At 33.5% G+C, this 18,575-nt stretch overlaps 2 protein-coding genes across 12 annotated transcripts; both read left to right on the top strand.

The window, feature by feature from the left end:
• Window positions 1-9,081: 9,081 nt before the first annotated feature.
• LOC110108829 (inactive disease susceptibility protein LOV1-like) lies at window positions 9,082-18,223 on the top strand. Of its 11 annotated transcripts, none has more exons than XM_028698125.1 (7): window positions 9,082-9,643; window positions 13,419-13,475; window positions 13,824-13,850; window positions 14,079-14,105; window positions 14,550-14,586; window positions 14,905-14,934; window positions 17,922-18,223. In XM_028698125.1, the coding sequence occupies exons 1-7, from the start codon at window positions 9,206-9,208 to the stop codon at window positions 17,942-17,944; spliced, it is 639 nt and encodes a 212-aa protein (XP_028553958.1). In that variant the 5' UTR covers window positions 9,082-9,205; the 3' UTR covers window positions 17,945-18,223. The 11 variants fall into 11 exon arrangements, with proteins under 11 accessions (XP_028553958.1, XP_028553960.1, XP_028553962.1 ...); XM_028698127.1 differs by lacking the exon at window positions 17,922-18,223 and adding an exon at window positions 16,706-16,932; XM_028698130.1 differs by lacking the exons at window positions 14,905-14,934; window positions 17,922-18,223 and adding exons at window positions 15,779-15,808; window positions 16,706-16,933 and having other exon boundaries at window positions 9,083-9,643; window positions 14,550-14,585.
• Window positions 10,412-11,326, top strand: LOC110108830 (putative disease resistance protein RGA3). Its single transcript, XM_020839659.2, has one exon. The coding sequence runs from the start codon at window positions 10,590-10,592 to the stop codon at window positions 11,175-11,177; it is 588 nt and encodes a 195-aa protein (XP_020695318.1). The 5' UTR covers window positions 10,412-10,589; the 3' UTR covers window positions 11,178-11,326.
• Window positions 18,224-18,575: the final 352 nt, after the last annotated feature.

Below are 18,575 nucleotides of genomic sequence, written 5' to 3'. Positions count from 1 at the left end.
ATTTGTTACATCCTGGAAATTCACGATGGTAGAGAAATCTAAAGTTTTGTATCCTAGCTTTGTAGGATGATCCATCATGCAAACAAATAAAAGATAGGGTGTACAACGTTCATATGAGACACAAGATTTTTTACATGGAAACTCTTAAAAATAGGAGAAAACCACGAGGTCTTTTCTAGTTTAAATGAATCCACTACTGTTTGCAATTGATTACAAATGATTCCCTTCCTTAGCTAGAGGTCGAAGAGACAGTAGCCGAGTGACGTTGGTCGAAAGGGTCGTATTTGAGAGATGGGGATCGAAAAGGCCGTTGTAGGGTAACAGTTTTCAGAAGGACGGTCAGGCGACTGCGATCAGGGAGACCGCACTCTGGAGATGGTTTTCAGAGAGAGCGTAATCGACGGGTGACTGTGGTCGGAAGGACCATAGTCTGGCAATAGTCGGTAGTCAAGCGGAAGTCTAGTGACATTCAATGGCCAGATGCAAGTTCGGTGACATTTGGTGGCCGGACAAAAGTCCAACGACAGTTAGTGGCCAGACGGTGGTTAAGAATGAGCATTATGGAAAGAGAGAGATCAACTTTTTCTTCCTTTTTCTTTCGTTTTGTTCCCTTCCTTCCCTCCATTGTGAAGAATCACAGGTTTATTTATAGTTTTCTAAGAGTGCATGACCAGAAAATTGGAAGAAAATCAAGGGTATGTTAGGAGTGGTTCGAATGGATAGCCAATATCAATTCATTTGATCATTGACCATATATCTAGCATTTAGGTCTTTAATGATGTCAAAATTTTGTGATATAAGGTTTGTTGGATTTGTCTGGTTGAGCTGCTCAATTCAACTATAAACATGTTATGTTTGGATGTCATTTGGTTATCCAATTTATGCTTTAAACCCTCTAAATGTGATCCAGGCCTTGATTTGGACACATTTGGGCTTGGATTGGATCAAATTTGGTGTCGTTGGGTTTGTCATTTTGAGAAGCTAAGTTTAACTATAAGTTTGATGAAATCAGAGTTTGGATTGCCCACTAATTTAATTTTAGAAGTTTTTAATATGAATTTTCTTTGAGATACGTGCTTAATATCAAGATAATTCTTTTATGATATATTAGTTTCCTCCCTATTTTCATATATCAAAGCATGCAAAGTCCAAAAAATATGTGTCGAAGTTCTTTAAACCATTTCAATGCAAAATTACAATTTTAAGGTAATTGCAAGGCGTGACCACTCCCTAGACGTCAATGTGAATCTCTCCACAGGGCCATGAACCAAGAAAAATACCCTTAATGATAAATTCAACATGTCCTGAGGTTGGTCCATTAATTGCAGCGAAAAAGGTTAAAACATTATGCTCTAAAATTTTAGGGATTTGTAGCAGCAATTCTGCCACAAATCCACTATAAATCCACTATAAATCTATTACAAATAGGTTTATCTAAATAGGCCCCAACCCTTTATTTCATTTCCTCATTCGTTCTTTGTTTTCTCTGTGCCCGCGTCCTCTCCTTCTTCAATGACGTTCCTTCAATAATAATTCCCTCGCCTTTCCTCGCCATACTCTCCTTCTTTAAAGATGTTTCTTGCTTCTGCGATGATGTGCACTCACAATTGCCTCCTTTGATGAAGTTCCTTCGATGACGTTCCTTCGATGAGTTTCGATGAACATTATCTCGCCTCCATCGATGATTCTAGTTGCTTCCTTCGACGGCGTTCCTTTGATGTTCATTTGACAAACATTTCTTTGACTCATGGATGCCATTAGACCTCCAATTTGCTAGCTGCCATCTCCTTCTATGAAATTCTTCCTTTAGCAACCGATCCATCTTGTAAACAAAGATAATCTTCTTTTATTAGATTAGTTTATTGTTCATATTTTAGGATTAATTGTTTATAGTTTAGGGTTTTTTGTGATCAAACCTATAATGCTTTATGTGTAGAATGTAGCCATTAATGGAGATGCATAAAATTATGTTAAAGGTCTATTTGGCAACGAGATTATGCCCGATTTGAGCAGGATTTATGCTAAATCCTACCAAACAGGATTTATGACATTTTTTAATGTTACAGCAGAATAAATCCTCTGTCCAGCCATTTTTGCAATAAATCCAGGATTTACTAAATCCTGTAGTTTGACAGATTTAAGATTTCAAGTTAAATCCTACTTATTGCCAAACAGCCCCTAAGTGTTTCAAAGATGAGGATGCTAATATGGTGGATGAACGGCTTTACTCTTAGAGTCTATTATTCATAATGATGATGTAATGGATGGAGATATTATTAGCATAATTCATATTGGATAGTTGAGAGGAATGCATTGGAATTATTATGTGATAGAAAAGTTTCACTGCTGACTGAAGAAAAAATTCTTTAAGATGGTGGTGATACCTGCAATATGTTTTATGGTATAAAACGTTGGCCATTACAAGAGAAGCATAATAATGAGTTAAGTGTTGCAGAGATAAGAATTCTTAGGTGGATGAGTGGCTTTACTCTTAGAGACATGATATGAAATGACCATATATATGTAAAAAGGTTGGAGTAGCTCCATCGGAAGAAAAGATTAGAGACTTGCCTAAGATGGGTTGGTCACATAAAACCGTGACCTTCTGATGACTCGGTTGGGAAATTAGATGTATTAGTGTGTTTCCCTAATTAGCACACATTCTTCTATTATCAAATATAAAATGAATGTGTGATCTTATGGAGGCATACACCTATCCATGTAAACTTCTAAAATCATCACTATTACACATTTTTTAAAAAAAAATTGGTACAAATGTTATTATTTTGTTATAGGAATTTATAGTTGAAGTGTGTTATTGATGTTTGAAACTATAGATGTTGGATGTATAACAGACTGCAGTCCTGGACGCAAGGCATTAACAGATGAATTTCTGAATAGTGTGAATTATTTCATTCAGGTAGGCTATCAATTACCTTCCTTTATATCAGAGGGAAGGTTTCAGTGTCCATGTTCCAAACAAAAAAAAATAGACTAGAAACGATTTGATCGTATACATCCTACCTTTAACACATAACCAAGGAATGTAAGATTAGATTTATGTGTAGATGGTTTAACACTATTTAGTCAATCTTCCTCACTTTACTCATGCTTTCTTGTGACACTCACCCCATATAATCCTCCTTCAGAGTTGTGTATGACTACACCCTACATGTTTCTGACACTTATCATTCTAGACCCACATAATCTAAAGACAAAGATAGATGTGTTCTTACAACTTTTAATCCATGACTTTTATTTATTATGGAATGCAGGAGTAACTACATATGATATCTCCACCAAATAAAATTATACATTGTGGGTAGCACTACTTTGGACAATTGGTGACTTTCCAACATATGACATACTTACTGGTTGGAGCACTAAAGGCAAGCTAGCTTGTCCATATTGCATGAAAAATACTAAATCATTCACTTTGAAGCATGGATGCAAAAATACTTGGTTTTAATATCACCACATGTTCTTACCAACAAACCATCCATTCAAAAGAAATTAAGATACTTTCACTAAAAATATTGTGGAGACAATATAGCCTCCACCAAGGTTAATCAATGAGGAAATATTTGAAAGAATAAATTTTATACCCACGATAATTGATTCTCCATTATTAGCTATTCACAAAGTGCCTGAATATGGAGTTACTAATAATTGGACAAATAAGAGTATTTTATGGTCTTTGTCATATTGGAGAACAAATTTGATTAGACATAAATTGGATGTGATACATAATTTGGATGTGATACATGTGTTTAATGTAGTGATGGACATCAAGGGAAATTCTAAAGATAATGTAGAAGTTAGGATGCATTTGAAGGATACTTATAGGTAAAAAATGCTTGAGTTGAAGGAGGGTGAAAATGGTAAACTTCTAAAGCCAAACACTCCATTCAACTTCACTTTAGAGTAAAGGCGAGTGGTTTGTGAATGGGTACAGAGCCTAAAGATAATAGATGGATATGCTTCCAATTTCATTAGATGTATTGACATGAGATCCAGGAGATTATTTGGATTGAAAAACCATAACTATCATGCCTTTATTGAATGTTTGCTGCAAGTTTCTTTTAGTTCTCTTCCATATTCAATCTTAAATCCCTTGACCGAACTAAGTATATTCTTCAAGGGCTTATGCTAACCAAAACTGAATAAAGAAGCTTTGTTCGATATTAAGCATAATATTCCTTTCATATTGTGCAAGCTTGAGAAAATATTCCCTCTAGGGTTTTTTGACTCCATGGAGCATCTTCCTGTGTATTTATCATATGAGGCTAGAGTTGGTGGACCTATTTAATATTGGTAGATGTATCTTTTTGAGAGGAAATTTTGTGCAAACATAGCATATCAAATATTATTAGCAAGTTTTTAATTCATAACCATACATCATTCGAGGCAGTAGGCACTTGTACTACGTACTATTTGATAAATAAGGGATGAAAGTTGCCATATTGTACACACTGCTTAATTGTGCTGAAGTTGATCCATATCTCGAGCAAATTTAAGTTAAGATTCCATACATTTTGTAGTAGACTCATACAAAAAGACCATAAATTCAAGACTTTTGTAGGAAGTTTATTAATTGTCTGACCACAACATCACTATTAGAGCAAGAAAAAAGTGGAATATGAATTTCAAATTGGTTCAAAGAAATTATATATATTTTAACAAGATACTTCAATCTTATATCTAATAAATTATCTAAATGAAAATGATAATAATATAGCAACACTTTCTACACCAATGAGGTCCACAATGAAGCTAGATATTTGTAAGAGCAAGGAATAATGAATCTAACTTGGGGGCCCATAAAAGAAGTAAAACGTTGGCAAATTTTTATTGTCAATAGTTACAGATTTCAAACTAAAGCTTTTTGCAAAGGTCAGAAAAATTGAAAACTATGGTGTATGTGTGAAAGGGAATACTTATACAGGTGATGATTGTGAGTATTATGAGGTCTTACAGGAAGTTCTACAATTGTAATATCCTAGTGAAGGGAAAAACTTGTATCTTTTTAATTGTGATTGATTTGATCCAATACAAAATAGAGGTACAAAGGTGCATCCACTAATATTGTATTATAGAAGTAAAGCAAGGTAGAAGATATAAAAAATATGACCTATTTGTCTTTGTTAGCAAGGCTACCCAAGTCTTTTTTGCAAACTATCCTGGTAGACTGCTCGGTAAGCAAGATTTGCTTATAGTCATCAATACTAAACCTAGGGGGTTATTGAGAATACTACATCAATACCAACAGCACATTAAGAAGAGTGTATGTCAAACTTTAAAGAGCTTGCTAATGATGTAGATGATCAAATTATAGCTAATGAAACTGAGTTGTAGTTAGAGAAGATAGATTTAGACATTAAGGAGAATATTGAAGATGTTAGTAATGAAGATGTGGTCTCCTTAGATGGAAGTGAATAACCTAGTTAAGAGGTAAATGTGAATCACCCAGTATTATTTTACATGTTAATATACATATAGTAGTTCTTTTATTATATGTCAACGTCACATACAGTAGTTCTTTCTTTTTAAATGTTAGCATAACAATAGTTACTACTTATTTTCTATATTTTTATAAATATATAACTTATAACTAATTATTTATTTTATTTTTTTTCTAATATCTTTTGGAGGTGATGAGCCCCTAGGAGGTCGATCACAAATATTATTAGGCGCATGAATACTAGTGGACGATCCAGTAGGGGTGAAAGTACTGAGGGGACCTCCTCTTCATATCCTACCACTCATACCCTACCTAACCCTCCTTTCCCTACACTTCCTATTGGGAGTCCTCTATTTTACTCCACAAACCCCCACTTTTCATCACCATACCCTATGCAGATAGCTCCCTTTTACCCATTCTACCCTCCGCCATCTTCTCAGGAATACCTTGTTACTTATCTCTGTCCACCACCCCCACAGCCCTATGAAGCTGGACCTTCCACCACAACTGTAGCAGAATCTTCCACGCAGGCTATCACTGCCCCGACTGCAGATGGGCGCATGTTGATACAGGTTGAGGGTGACATGTACATAAATGTGCTTGTTTTATTTTATGTATAAATTTAAGAAATAATATTGTTTAACTAAATATTTTGTGTAGTTTTTATCTGTCAAAGAAACCCACACAAAAGATATAGGATATTATACAGAGCAGGTATGACACTCTATATATCTCTTGGATAAAAATCCCAAAGAAAGTGCATGATATGTGATTTAGGGAGTTTGATGTTTGTTTATTGCAATATTGTTAACATCTCTCCATATTTTATTAAGCTAATAAATAAATATAATGTATTCTAATTTAGTACATACAACGAATTTCTATTGATTACTAAAAATCAGAATAAATTTTAAGAAACTTAGAGCAACTCTCCTACGAGACATATTCACACGCATCAGGTGGAAGAACAAGCAACCTCTTTGTATTGGAGAGGGTGTTTGGGCTGAGCTTAGTGGTGCTTGGGGAAGCCCATATTATACAAAGAGGAGGGAGAAGATTAGGCAGAATCGGGCTTCTAATGTCAGGGGCCTAGGTAGCTCCCTTTATATTGGAGACTCAGTTCAACACACTAAGTAGAGACAGCGATTCGTAAGAACTTTAATAGATTTTAATAATTTCTTTGGTTATACATGTTAATCTAAAAATGTTGTAGAATGAGATGCTTGGTAAAGAACCCACTGCTGTTGAGTTGAATAGCCACACTCACAAGCACCAAGAGGACCAGCAGTGGGAGGACGAGCTAGCAAGGAAGGCATATGTAAGTAAATAAGATTACAATACTTAAAGAATTATCGTAAATGATGATTATACAATGATTAATATTATGTTATTCTTTGTAGGATGAGTATACACGTATGCGAGAGAGACATGTTACAACTGGCGAGGGATCCTCTGGGGTTTCCACATATATTTCTGATTACCGCACTTTGTCATTGGAGGTAGGAGGAATGCAGAAGGGATGAGTGTATGGATTAGGCTCAAAGGCCAATGCATATGAGGGACAATCCTCTGCTACCTCCAGCTACTCTGCATACAGCCAGTACAGTCGAGTTAGCCAATAGGTGGCTAACTGATTAGTATCATTAGAAAATGTCCGGAAAGCTCAAGCGGACATGACCGCTCAGATATTTGTTGATCTTAAGAGATTGAGAGAGCGGAATTGAGGAAATCAACCTGCGCCTACTACACTGCTTGAGCTTGAGTGTGAAGATACAATGAGGGATAAAATATTATATGTGTAGGGGTTTTGTTGCACTTTATTTCTTTTGAAGTATAAGAACTATTGCAACTTGGATTATTATTACTGTTTGGATTGTTGTTACTTTAAATAAATATTCTTTTATTATTGCTTGAATTGATGTTACTATTTGTTATTATTGGATTATTGTTACTGTTGGAAAGTTTGGATTGTTGTTACTGCTGGAAAGCTCTATACATGATTGTAGGAATTATTTTTGCTACGGGTTTTCGGCGGATTTGCGGCGAAATTTTCACCACAATCGTTGATATGAGTATCAACGTTTGTGACAAAAATTCCATTACAAAACTGCAGCATATTTGTAGGCAATTCGCATTAATTTGTGGCGGAATATGAATCACAAATTTGTGGCGCATTGCCCGTCGAAAATATGCCGCAAAAATTTGTGGCGGATTTACTCAGTCACAAATAAGTTTGCGACGCACGTTTTATTGTTAGATACCAATCCATCGCAAATATGCTACAAGCTAGTATTTGCGATGAATTTGAAGAGATTTTCGATGGATTTTTTTGCCGCAAATAATTGATTTTTTGTAGTGCTCGATTCACCTATAAGAACGTCACATTTGGATGTCATTTGGTTATTCAATATATGCTTTGAAGCCTCCAAATGTGTTTTGGGCCCTCGATTTTGTCCTTTTTGGGCTTGGATTGGATCAAATTTGATGTCATTGGGTTCTTCTATTCAAGACGTTCAGTCCAGGTCTAAGTTTGCTGAAGCTTGAGTTCAAACTGCCCATAGTTTATTTTTGGAAGTTTTCAATGCTAATTTATTTCGAGATTCATGCTCGATCAAGATAACTTTTTGATGATATATCAATATTTATTGAATAAAACTTATTAAAGTCATTGGAAGCATAAAAAAAACTTATCACTTGTTACTATTAATGAAATTTCAAAAAAAAAAAAAAAAAAAAACCAAGACTCCATTGACATGTCTATAGAGATAAATGAGTCCTAGTTGAGTTTCGTATCACTTATGATTTTAGCTTGAGATAATTAATTGATTTTGAGCTTAATTGTATTAGTTTGAAGTGACTTGTGAGCTAACTTATTTATTATGAAAGAGAAAATTGTTTTGATTCAAATAATTGGTATAATGGATGATAAAAAATGACAAATTAAAAATAATAATAAAAAAAGAACTAACACGGTATATTAATTTTAAAAATCTTATACTTAACTTTTTTTTCCTAACTCCATAAAAAGAAATTAATTAATGTCTAACAGATTTAAAATATATAATAATAAAAGTTTTGAAATCGCTCAAAATGGTATCTAATTTTTGAGATATTATTATAAGCGGAGTCCGGATTGAGTTCGGACGCAGTCCGGACTCCGCAATCCGGACTCCGTATCTGGACTTCAATTAGAAATGGCCATGTTGTCTGTAAACTGTGTAAGCTGATGTGGCTTATCCCGATTGGAATCCGGACGAAAGTAATATCCACACGTAATAATTTCTCCTTGTTTTGACGCCAATAGTCTCAGTTGGACGGCTTCAATAACAATTTGGATGTGTAGAATATAAATCAATATGGTATTATATTTAATTTTATTTATAGTTTTACTATACCATAAAAAAATTTAATTAAAATTTTTATTATAGTTAACATAAACTTATAATATAATAATTATCAAAATGGATAATTATATCGAGATCAATAGATTGAAGCATTGTTCAATTTTGTAAAATTAATTTTTTTTTTTTCAAAATTTTGGATGGAAATGAAGTCAATATCTTCGCTGGCCTTTTCATGGTTTTGCTTTAGCTTACTTTTCTCATCAACATTATTGGAGGTCTATTGAAAGACCTCTGAATTGACTTGTTATCTGCTAACCCCTCAAAATCCATTTGGTCATCTTCTCTAAATCATCTCATATCCACATTGAAGCTTCATCGATTCTTGAGCTAAGATTTGAAAATGGCTGGAACCACTTCTTCAATCATGTCCAATCTATTGTCTTCCTTGAATTTGTTATCTAAGTTTATGCCTACATTTATTTTATTTGATGCATCTTTCTCATCATCCATAACACAAGAAGATGTAACTGCTGCCGAAGTTAATTCAATCCAAGAAAGATTAATGGAGGATTTGAGACGATTGTCGATGATGCTGCAAAGAATTCAGGCAGTCCTTCATGACGCCGAGGAGAGGGAGATCCATGACAAGGCCATCCAACTGTGGCTCAGCGAGCTTAGAGATGTTGCTTATGATGCTGAAGATGTCTTGGATCAGTATGATTGTCAAGTTATCAAAACCCAATTGAAAGGAATGACAGAAGTAGCTGAAGCAGGGCTTTCTCTGAAGAGGAAACGAGTGGATGATAATGAATATGATGATGATATTTATGGTTACCAGGTATGTCTCCCTCTCCTAAATCCAATTAAAATTCTAGTTATTAGAAAGTGGGGGGATATGGTTATCGATATGTTGATCATGCATGAAAACTATGACCAGGTGTCATTACCTCCCTCTAGTTCAATTAAAATTCCCATTTCTTACAACATGGCCATGAGCTCATCAGGCCATTTATTCGTCCAATTTAGATCAATCTGAAATGAATATTCTTTGTTCATTTTCTCTTTGAGATCTACTCCTCTCTCCTTGTTCATTATTGTCAGGGGAATTAGGTCTACCGAGATGCTTTCACTCCCTTTGCGCTAACAACTGAGCTAACAGTTGGGGATTCCATAGCAATAGCTGCTCCTAGTTCCTAGTCACACACCAAGGTAAAGAGAAAAGAGACCCTTTTTCGATCTATCCCTGCTAAAGCTAAAGCCCAGTGGCCAGTGATGTTCACTTGTTCACTTCTTCTTCTGGAGTGAATTTCCCACCCGCCCCTGCTTGCCACTTCCTCTATTAGGTGTACAGGGAAAGCCATCACTTGTCCTCTTGTTAGCAGCGAGCCTACTACCGGGGAGGATAAAGAGCTAGAACTCGGTAGCGAGCCTGGTATTCGTAGATCGGACTTTTCCGGGTCAAGGAATGAGTTTACCGGATGCGAGAAATCTCCTTGCTCCGCACCTCGTTGCCTAAGAGTTCTTAAATTTGCATGATCAGTCCATAGATATTTTAGAGAAAGTTCACTGAAGTTCAGAAGAAAGAAAGATAGGGGCCGGGTTGAGATCATAAAAAATTTGATGAGATTGCAAATGATAGAAAATCACTTTATCTTAGAGAAGAAGATGCACCTAGGCGTTCTTGTTTCAATGATGTTATGAAGAGGCCATCGAGTAGTTCTCTTGTGCTTGAATCTGATGTTTTTGGAAGAGAGGAGGAATAGAGAAAGATAATTCAATTATTAATGTCTCATTATGAGCAGGAGAACATTGTAATTCCCATTGTCGGCATGGGGGGTGTGGGAAAGACGATACTTGCTCAACTTGTATACAATGATCCTGAGGTATGCCAACATTTTAGCCCAAAGGTTTGGGTTTGTGCCTCCGAACAATTTGATGTTCTGAGAATAACAAAAGAAATTGTGTCATCCATTGTGGATCCATCCCAGTACAATGATAATAATAACTTAAATTATCTTCAATGCAAACTCAAGGATGCTCTATTAAATAAAAAATTTCTTCTTATTCTTGATGATGTCTGGAATGAGAGAGCAGATATATGGGAGGCCCTACGAGCTCCCTTTTCTTGTATTGGAGTGGGAAAAATTATTATAACAACTCGATCTATGTCAGTTGCTCGCATCATGCAAACAGTGCCACCACTTCAGCTTGAATGCTTGCATGAAGAGAAGTCATGGTTATTGTTTCAAAGACATGCTTTCAGTGGTTGGGAGCTTAGTCAACAACTTGATTTTGAACAACTTGGGAGGAGAATTGCTAAGAAATGTGGTGGATTACCTTTGGCTTTAAAAGTTATTGGGGGATTTCTATGAAATGAATTTAAGGAGCAGACATGGAAGGATGTGTTAAACAATAATTTATGGGATCCCAAAGAAATTATTTTGTCTGCACTAAGGATAAGCTACAATCACTTGCCATCATATCTTAAACCATGCTTTCTCTATGCGTCTCTGTTCCCAAAGGATCATTACTTTAAGAAACTAGAATTGATAAGAATGTGGATCGACCATGGTTACATTCTGTTTACAGAAAGAAAAAGTTTATGGGAAGATATTGCTATTGAATACTTTGAAGAATTGGTGAGAAGGTCATTCTTTCAACGCTCGAAATATAAAGGATTCATTTTGCATGCTATGGTGCATGATTTAGCTCAATCTATAATGAGAAATAAGATATGTTCTTCATTAAATTTAGATGAATTGAAGAACAACCTCAAAGATCCAAAGCATGTTTTCATAAAAAACACAAAGGTTGATCAAGTTCTTTTACTTGGGGCTATAAGAACACTTTACATTGATAGACCAAATTATTTTTCTGTGGAAATTCAAAAATGTTTTTCTAAGATTCCATTCTCTCATTTGGGATGCTTGCGTGTTTTGAGATTTGATAATCCTTTCTTCGAATGCAGCTATGAATTTATAGATTTGATAGGTAACCAACAACAACTCTGTTACCTCTCAATCTATGCCTATAGAATCCAAATGAAAGAGAACTCATTATGTAGCCTCTACAAGTTACAAACAATAAGAATCCAATCATCTTATATAAATATGCTACCCCATGCAATTGGAAGACTTATCAACTTACGTCACTTGATGATTGTAAGCATGAATAATGAACTGGTGCCGAAATCATATTTCGGGAGTAAAAATCTCATTTCTTTTAATTTTAATGAAGTAAGAAATGAATTGGTTGCATCTACGTATCACGTAAGAAGAGAAGGCTTATATTCTAGTATTAGATGGTTGAAACCCCTAACAAATTTACAAAGAAGTCTGAAGCTTTGTTGGCTTGAAAATGTGGTCGATCATGAAGATGCAAAGAGTGCCAATTTGCAAAGTATGCCATATGTCGAGAGCCTAACACTTATATGGAAATATAGTAAATATGATGAATGTGCAAGGAATGATAAAGCTATTCTTGAAGGCCTCAAACCCCACACAAACCTTAAGAAGTTAACCATGGATGGCTACAATAGTAGCAGCTTCCCAAGTTGGTTTGGAAATCCGCACTTCTCCAATTTAACAAATGTAAGGTTGAGAAATTTCAAATGCAAGTTTCTTCCTCTATCTAAGCTACCATCCCTCACATCACTTAAAATTATGCTTAATAATGGGATAATTAGAATGGCGCATGAATTTTGGTGTTCTAATGCCCCTGCTGATGGTCTTGAGAATTACTCTGTAAAAGCCCATGTGGGTCTTCATTCATCTGGATATATGACAAACAAAAGTTTGCTTGAATGGAAAGAGCGTCCAATTGTGAAGAATGGTGATTTCTCAAGCCTTAAGTCTTTACACATATTTCATTGTGAAAACCTGCAACAAATATCAACCTTTCCATCAAGTCTTGTGGAATTTTTAGTGGAATCTTGCGAAAGACTTGAATATATTGTACTTCCTTATAGCTCGAGACATCTTTCTATGCTTCAAGAAGTGAAAATTTCTTTTTGTAAGAATCTCAAGTCAGTGATCAACTTGAATAATCTTCTTGGCACTCTTAAAGTTTTGAAGTTACATAATTGTTACCGACTCAAGCCCGATCCAGACGAAGACTTTGAACATTCATTTGGAAGAGTTTCATTTGAAGAAGGCTTTGCATGTGTAATTAAATGTCCAGAGATGAGAGAGTGGTGACAATGGCATGGTTTCACCTATCAAGATAAGGTATGTATAAGAAACCATTCCAATACATAATTTAGTCATATTAATTAAGCTATTTCAATATAACTTAGTCATCTCAATTTCAATATATGTGGTAACAATTTAATTACTTTTGGGGTATTATATCATTTTTTCTTATTTAAATTAATAATCTTAAAACTGAAAATGTAATTTATAAACTTTCTAAAAACCAAATTAATTATTGAACCCTTAGTTTGATATGAAATAAAGTGTAGGAAATTTTAACAATGCTACATACTACTAAATCTATTTTTTATGTATAAATAGAAAGCTCAAAAGCAGATTCTAAAAGTATTATAACATTACTAACTACACTACTTATATTAATTCTGAATAAAAAAACTCTAACAGTTTTCTAATTGTTTGCAGTATTTGAACAACTTCTTTGGTCTGGCTGCGGATATCGGTGTGCATCGTGTGGATTGGGTTGGCACCTTCATTATCTCCTTTCTATAATAAGCTTTTCTAAAATCAATCAATATTTAAAAGTTTTTTTTTTTTTTTTTCATATATATTCGATGAGGATCTTGGGATTCATTTGATTGCCTGCATGGCAATAAAAATTTTGTTTAAGAAAATAATAACTTTACTTTGACTGATCATTTTAGGCTTTAAAATAAAACTATCATCCTAAAATATGCAAAATCATCATCCTTAACCAAATAAATTAATGAATCTTCATATAGTATGATTATGAAGGATAAGAAGTTTAATATTGCTTATATTAATTAACTATAAATAACAATATCTAACACTTATTCGAATGGTTTGCAGGATTCCGACGGCTGCTCTTCTGACAAGGTATGCAAATGAAATCATCATCCTTAAGAATTAAAAAAAAATCAATGAGCTCTATATTTTAATTAATATTTAAAATATATTTTGTAAGCACCAATTAGCCAAATTAATTAATGAATCTCTCTATATATAGTTTGAATATGAAGTGTAAGAATTTTAACAAACATTGTTACTACTTATATTAATTAACTATGAATAACAAATTCTAACACTAATTCTAATGCTTTGCAGGATTACGACGACATCGTTGGCTACACGGTATGTGTATGAATTTTAAGTTTGAAAATTAAATTGTCATCAAAGAAAATTAAAAATCAATGAGATCTATATTTTAATTAAAATTCAAAATATAATTTCTAACCTTCAATTAACAAATCTTTATATAGTCTGAATATGAAGTGTAAAAATTTTAACATTGTTACTACTTATATAAGTTAAGTGTGAATAACAAACTCTAGTGGTTTGCGGGCACACATATCACTACTAGATTCCTTAGAGATGTGATACATGTATGAATTTAAAAGAAATGAGATTTATAATTTTATTAATATTTAAAATATAATTTGAAAGCTTCAATCAACCAAATTAATTAAAGAACCCTTAGTTTGATATGAAATCAAGTGTAAGTATGTTAACATTGCTACTATTTTAACTATGAATAACATATTCTAACACTGATAATTTGGTTCTAATGATTTGCAGAGTCGGAACTCGCGTTGGCGCCGGATTTTGGGAAAGGTTGTGTTGTAGTTCACTTTGCCTCTCCAAAATAAATCATTTAAAAATATTGATTTTTGATATTAAGGTGTGAATTTGAATTTCTTTAATTTCGCCTAATTACTTTCTTTTATTTTCTTTTGTTTAGCCAATTTTTTGAAGTATTATTCTTAAGCTACTAATAAATCATTTAAAATAATTTGTATGGCTTCAATCAACCTAATCAATTAAAGAACACTTATTTTGATATGAAATCAAGTGTAAGAATGTTAACATCGCTTCTACTCTAATTATGGATAGCATATTCTAATACTGATAGTTTGATTCTAATGATTTACAGATTCGACGTTGAAGCTGGCACGACTATTCGGTTAGTTCACTCAGCCTTTTCAAAATAAAGCATTGTAAAAAAATTTATTTTCGGTATTATGGTATGATTTTGATTTTCTTTAATTTAGCCCAATTAATTTCTTTTATTTTCTTTAGTTTAGCCAAATTTCTGAAGTGTTGTTCTTAAGCTACTAGTAAATCTTGAACTGAAAATTACTTTTATCTTATATAGTTTGAAATTTAGATGATATTATTATATATGGACATAAATAAATATTACTTAAATAAATAGAAAAAAGTTTTTAATATATGAATGCAGTTGATCTTTTTTATTGAGGTAGTAGTTAAAATAAACTATTGCATTTTCATCTAATTATTAAAAATATGCGGGCCAAAAACTGATTAGAAAGTCATCACATTTGACCGAGCAATTTAATTTGGACACCAAATAATAGGAAAGAATTGAAGCTCGAGTATTGCTCTATTTGTCTCCCTCCATTAATTAACTAATCGATTAACCAAATTAAATAACGAATCTTTATATAGTCTGAGTATGAATATGAAGTGTAAGAATTTTAACATTGCTAGTACTTATATTAATTAAGTATGGATAACAAATACTAATACTAATTTTAATGATTTACAGGCACGGATGGATGCAAGATTTAATATCTTAGGGAAGTGATACATGTATGAAAGTAAAATCAATGAGATTTATAATTTTATTAATATTCAAAATATAATTTGTATGGCTTCAATCAACCAAATAAATTAAAGAACACTTATTTTGATATGAAATCAAGTGTAAGAATGTTAACATCGCTTCTACTCTAATTATGGATAGCATATTCTAATATTGATAGTTTGATTCTAATGATTTGCAGATTCGACGTTGAAGCTGGCACGACTATTCGGTTAGTTCACTTAGCCTTTTCAAAATAAAGCATTGTAAAATATTTATTTTCGGTATTATGGTATGAATTTGATTTTCTTTAATTTAGACCAATTAATTTCTTTTATTTTCTTTAGTTTAGCCAAATTTCTGAAGTGTTGCTCTTAAGCTACTAGTAAATCTTGAACCTGCATGCTCGTTATAGAGGTCAAAGGCAATATATGACATTAATTTTATATTAGCATATATATTAAACTCTTCCATTGTATGATTTTTTTTAGAAAGAATTTGCCCATATGCATATAGCCTTCCCACGAGCATTTTCTGAAACTAATGATCGACTACATATCCTATGATGATACATTTGTGTTGCATATACTTATGTTAGTCACTTAGCATGAAATATTTATTGAACATATTCTAACACTGATTATGAAGTATAAGAATTTTTACTTTGCTATTATTTTAACTATGAATAAGATATTCTAACACTGATAGTTTAATTCTAAAGGTTTGCAATCTTGACGTTGGCGCAACATCGTTTAGTATTTCAAAGAGGAAATAATCGGATGTGTTGGAGCTCACTAATTAGCCTTGCCGTCCTTCTCCTATAATAAGCCTTTTAAAAAATATATCATTGTAAAATAATTATTTTTGGTATGCTGGAAGTTGTTATTTTCTTAATTGAGACTATAATTCCTCTTTATAAAGAGGTTTAATGACATGTTATTATTTAGCAATAACAATAGTTACAGCAACTTAATTAGAACATTATTTATGCGCTAAAATTCTTCTTCTTTTTTCAAGTTGAATTTGGTTGGGGGTTTGTCCTCAAATTGAGCAGATTTCATTGACTTGTGAGTTGCATCATCTTATGATATATATGAGAGGTTATTAAATCACTCTCAATTTGGTGCAGGGGTATGGGTTTAATGCAGCTTCTTTTGCAGCCATTCATTTCCTTTCCAGCTCTTCTTCTTCTCCTTGTTTCATTGAATAACAAATGTTAAAACATAATAATAACTTCATTGTTTTCTTCAATTAAGAATTTTTAATTTACGAGAAGCTGCATGCATGTATGAATCATTTGTAACTCTCACAAGAAGTATTATGCTACATGTATGGATCATTTGTTACCATTTCTATTTTTTTATTTGTTCGCTTTTATTTTATTTATGTTTTGATATGAAATTAAAATTGATTTTTTGTCTTGCTACTATTTAGACAACAAAATCTATAAAGATTTCAACAAATGAGCTATAAGATATAAAATAGTTTCTTTCTTTCTTCCACTGAGACAATCACAATAGACCCCCAACAAGATTCAAAGCTATGAACTGAACTTATAAATGGAAGCGCATTTTACTTATTTTATTTTATTTTGTTTATTTTCAGAGCTTATGATCCATTAGAATAAGTGTCATAAATTTATTTGAGAAGTTGATTGTGGATACTAGTGGTGCACATGCCATAATTAGCCTAAAGCAATGACGGGGAGCCTATTATAATTAAGACTAATATAAACAAAAAGTATAAATGGCATTAGTCATAGTTATACTAAATAAATGAAATATTTTAGACATTCAATCAATCAAATTTGATAGTTCAATCTACAACAAAAGACGTTCTCATACACCATATTTATCACTCTACAAAAAAATAGTATAAAAAGGCAACAAAAGAGTTAAAGTATTTAATGATTTTATCATTTATAGGACTTTGCAACTCAGTTACAAAACTTGCAACCATAGTAAACTATCATATCTCGCTCTCTCACTATTATTCTCTCTCTCTCTCTCTCTCTCTCTCTCTTTCTCTCTCTATCTCTATCTCTCTCTCTCTCTCTCTCTCTCTCTCTCTCTCTCTCTCTCTCTTTATTCTCCCTCGCACTCTGGGGGCTAGGGCATCGCCCTAGCTCCTCCCGGCGGCCACCTCCGCCTTTCGAGCTTGGTGCGTATCGTGCTTAAGGGAAGTTCTTTCCTTTTGATTCTTTGGTTCTGTTTTTATGGCTCCTTCCCGACTTAGAGATCCCGGCTTTTTACTTGGTTCTTCGTCTCTTTCGTTTAAAGATGCTCTTTCTGGTTCGTCTTCTTCCTCTGTTGATTTTCCTGAACTTAATGTTTCTTCGTTTATAGGCATGCCAGCTCTGTGGATATAGTAGACGGAAATCAAATCCTTGGCTGCCCCTTTTGAATTTGCTCTCGTGGGAAAATTTCCTGGTCGAAGGCCTTCTCTTGATGCCATTAGGAATTTTTTCTTTAAACTTAATGGTGAAGTTTCTATCACCGTTCTTAACCAGCAGAATGTATTGATTAAGCTCTTCAATGATTTGGATTATTGTAGGGTCTTTGCTCATAGATCTTATTTTGTGAATAACTATTTTATGAAATTGATTAAATGGTCTCCTACCTTGGATGTTGAGATCGAATCTCCTGTTATTCCAATCTGGATTTCCTTCCCGAACCTTTGGCCACATTTGTATGCTCCGTGTATTCTCCATGGCCTTGGTTTGATTATTGGCAAACCTTTGAAAACTGATAATGCTACCTCAATTGGTTCTCGCCCTTCTGTTGCGCGAGTTTTGGTTGAAATTGATTTGTCCAAACAGTTTCTGATAAAGTTTGGATTGGTCTGGTAAACTCTGGTTATGTGCAATCAGTGGTTTTTGAGGAATTTCCTGAGTATTGTGTGCATTATTCATCTTTGGGGCATTCTAAAGCTGGTTATAAAATTCTTTATCCTAATCTTTTCCCTTCTTCCCTTCATCTGTCTTCTATTGGGGGGGGGGG

This window comes from Dendrobium catenatum, unplaced genomic scaffold (genome assembly GCF_001605985.2).
Source record: "Dendrobium catenatum unplaced genomic scaffold, ASM160598v2 fragScaff_scaffold_1056, whole genome shotgun sequence".
NCBI lineage: Eukaryota > Viridiplantae > Streptophyta > Magnoliopsida > Asparagales > Orchidaceae > Dendrobium > Dendrobium catenatum.
Note: the sequence above shows the minus strand (reverse complement) of the source record. Positions and strands in the feature narration are given on the sequence as shown.

Coding starts and splice junctions, on each gene's coding strand:
- LOC110108829 (XM_028698125.1), top strand. CDS start 9,206: ATGGCTGGAACCACTTCTTCAATCATGTCCAATCTATTGTCTTCCTTG. Junction 13,476..13,823: donor GTGTGCATCGTGTGGATTGG/GTTGGCACCTTC, acceptor AATGGTTTGCAG/GATTCCGACGGCTGCTCTTC. Junction 14,106..14,549: donor ACGACATCGTTGGCTACACG/GTATGTGTATGA, acceptor AATGATTTGCAG/AGTCGGAACTCGCGTTGGCG.
- LOC110108830 (XM_020839659.2), top strand. CDS start 10,590: ATGTCTCATTATGAGCAGGAGAACATTGTAATTCCCATTGTCGGCATG.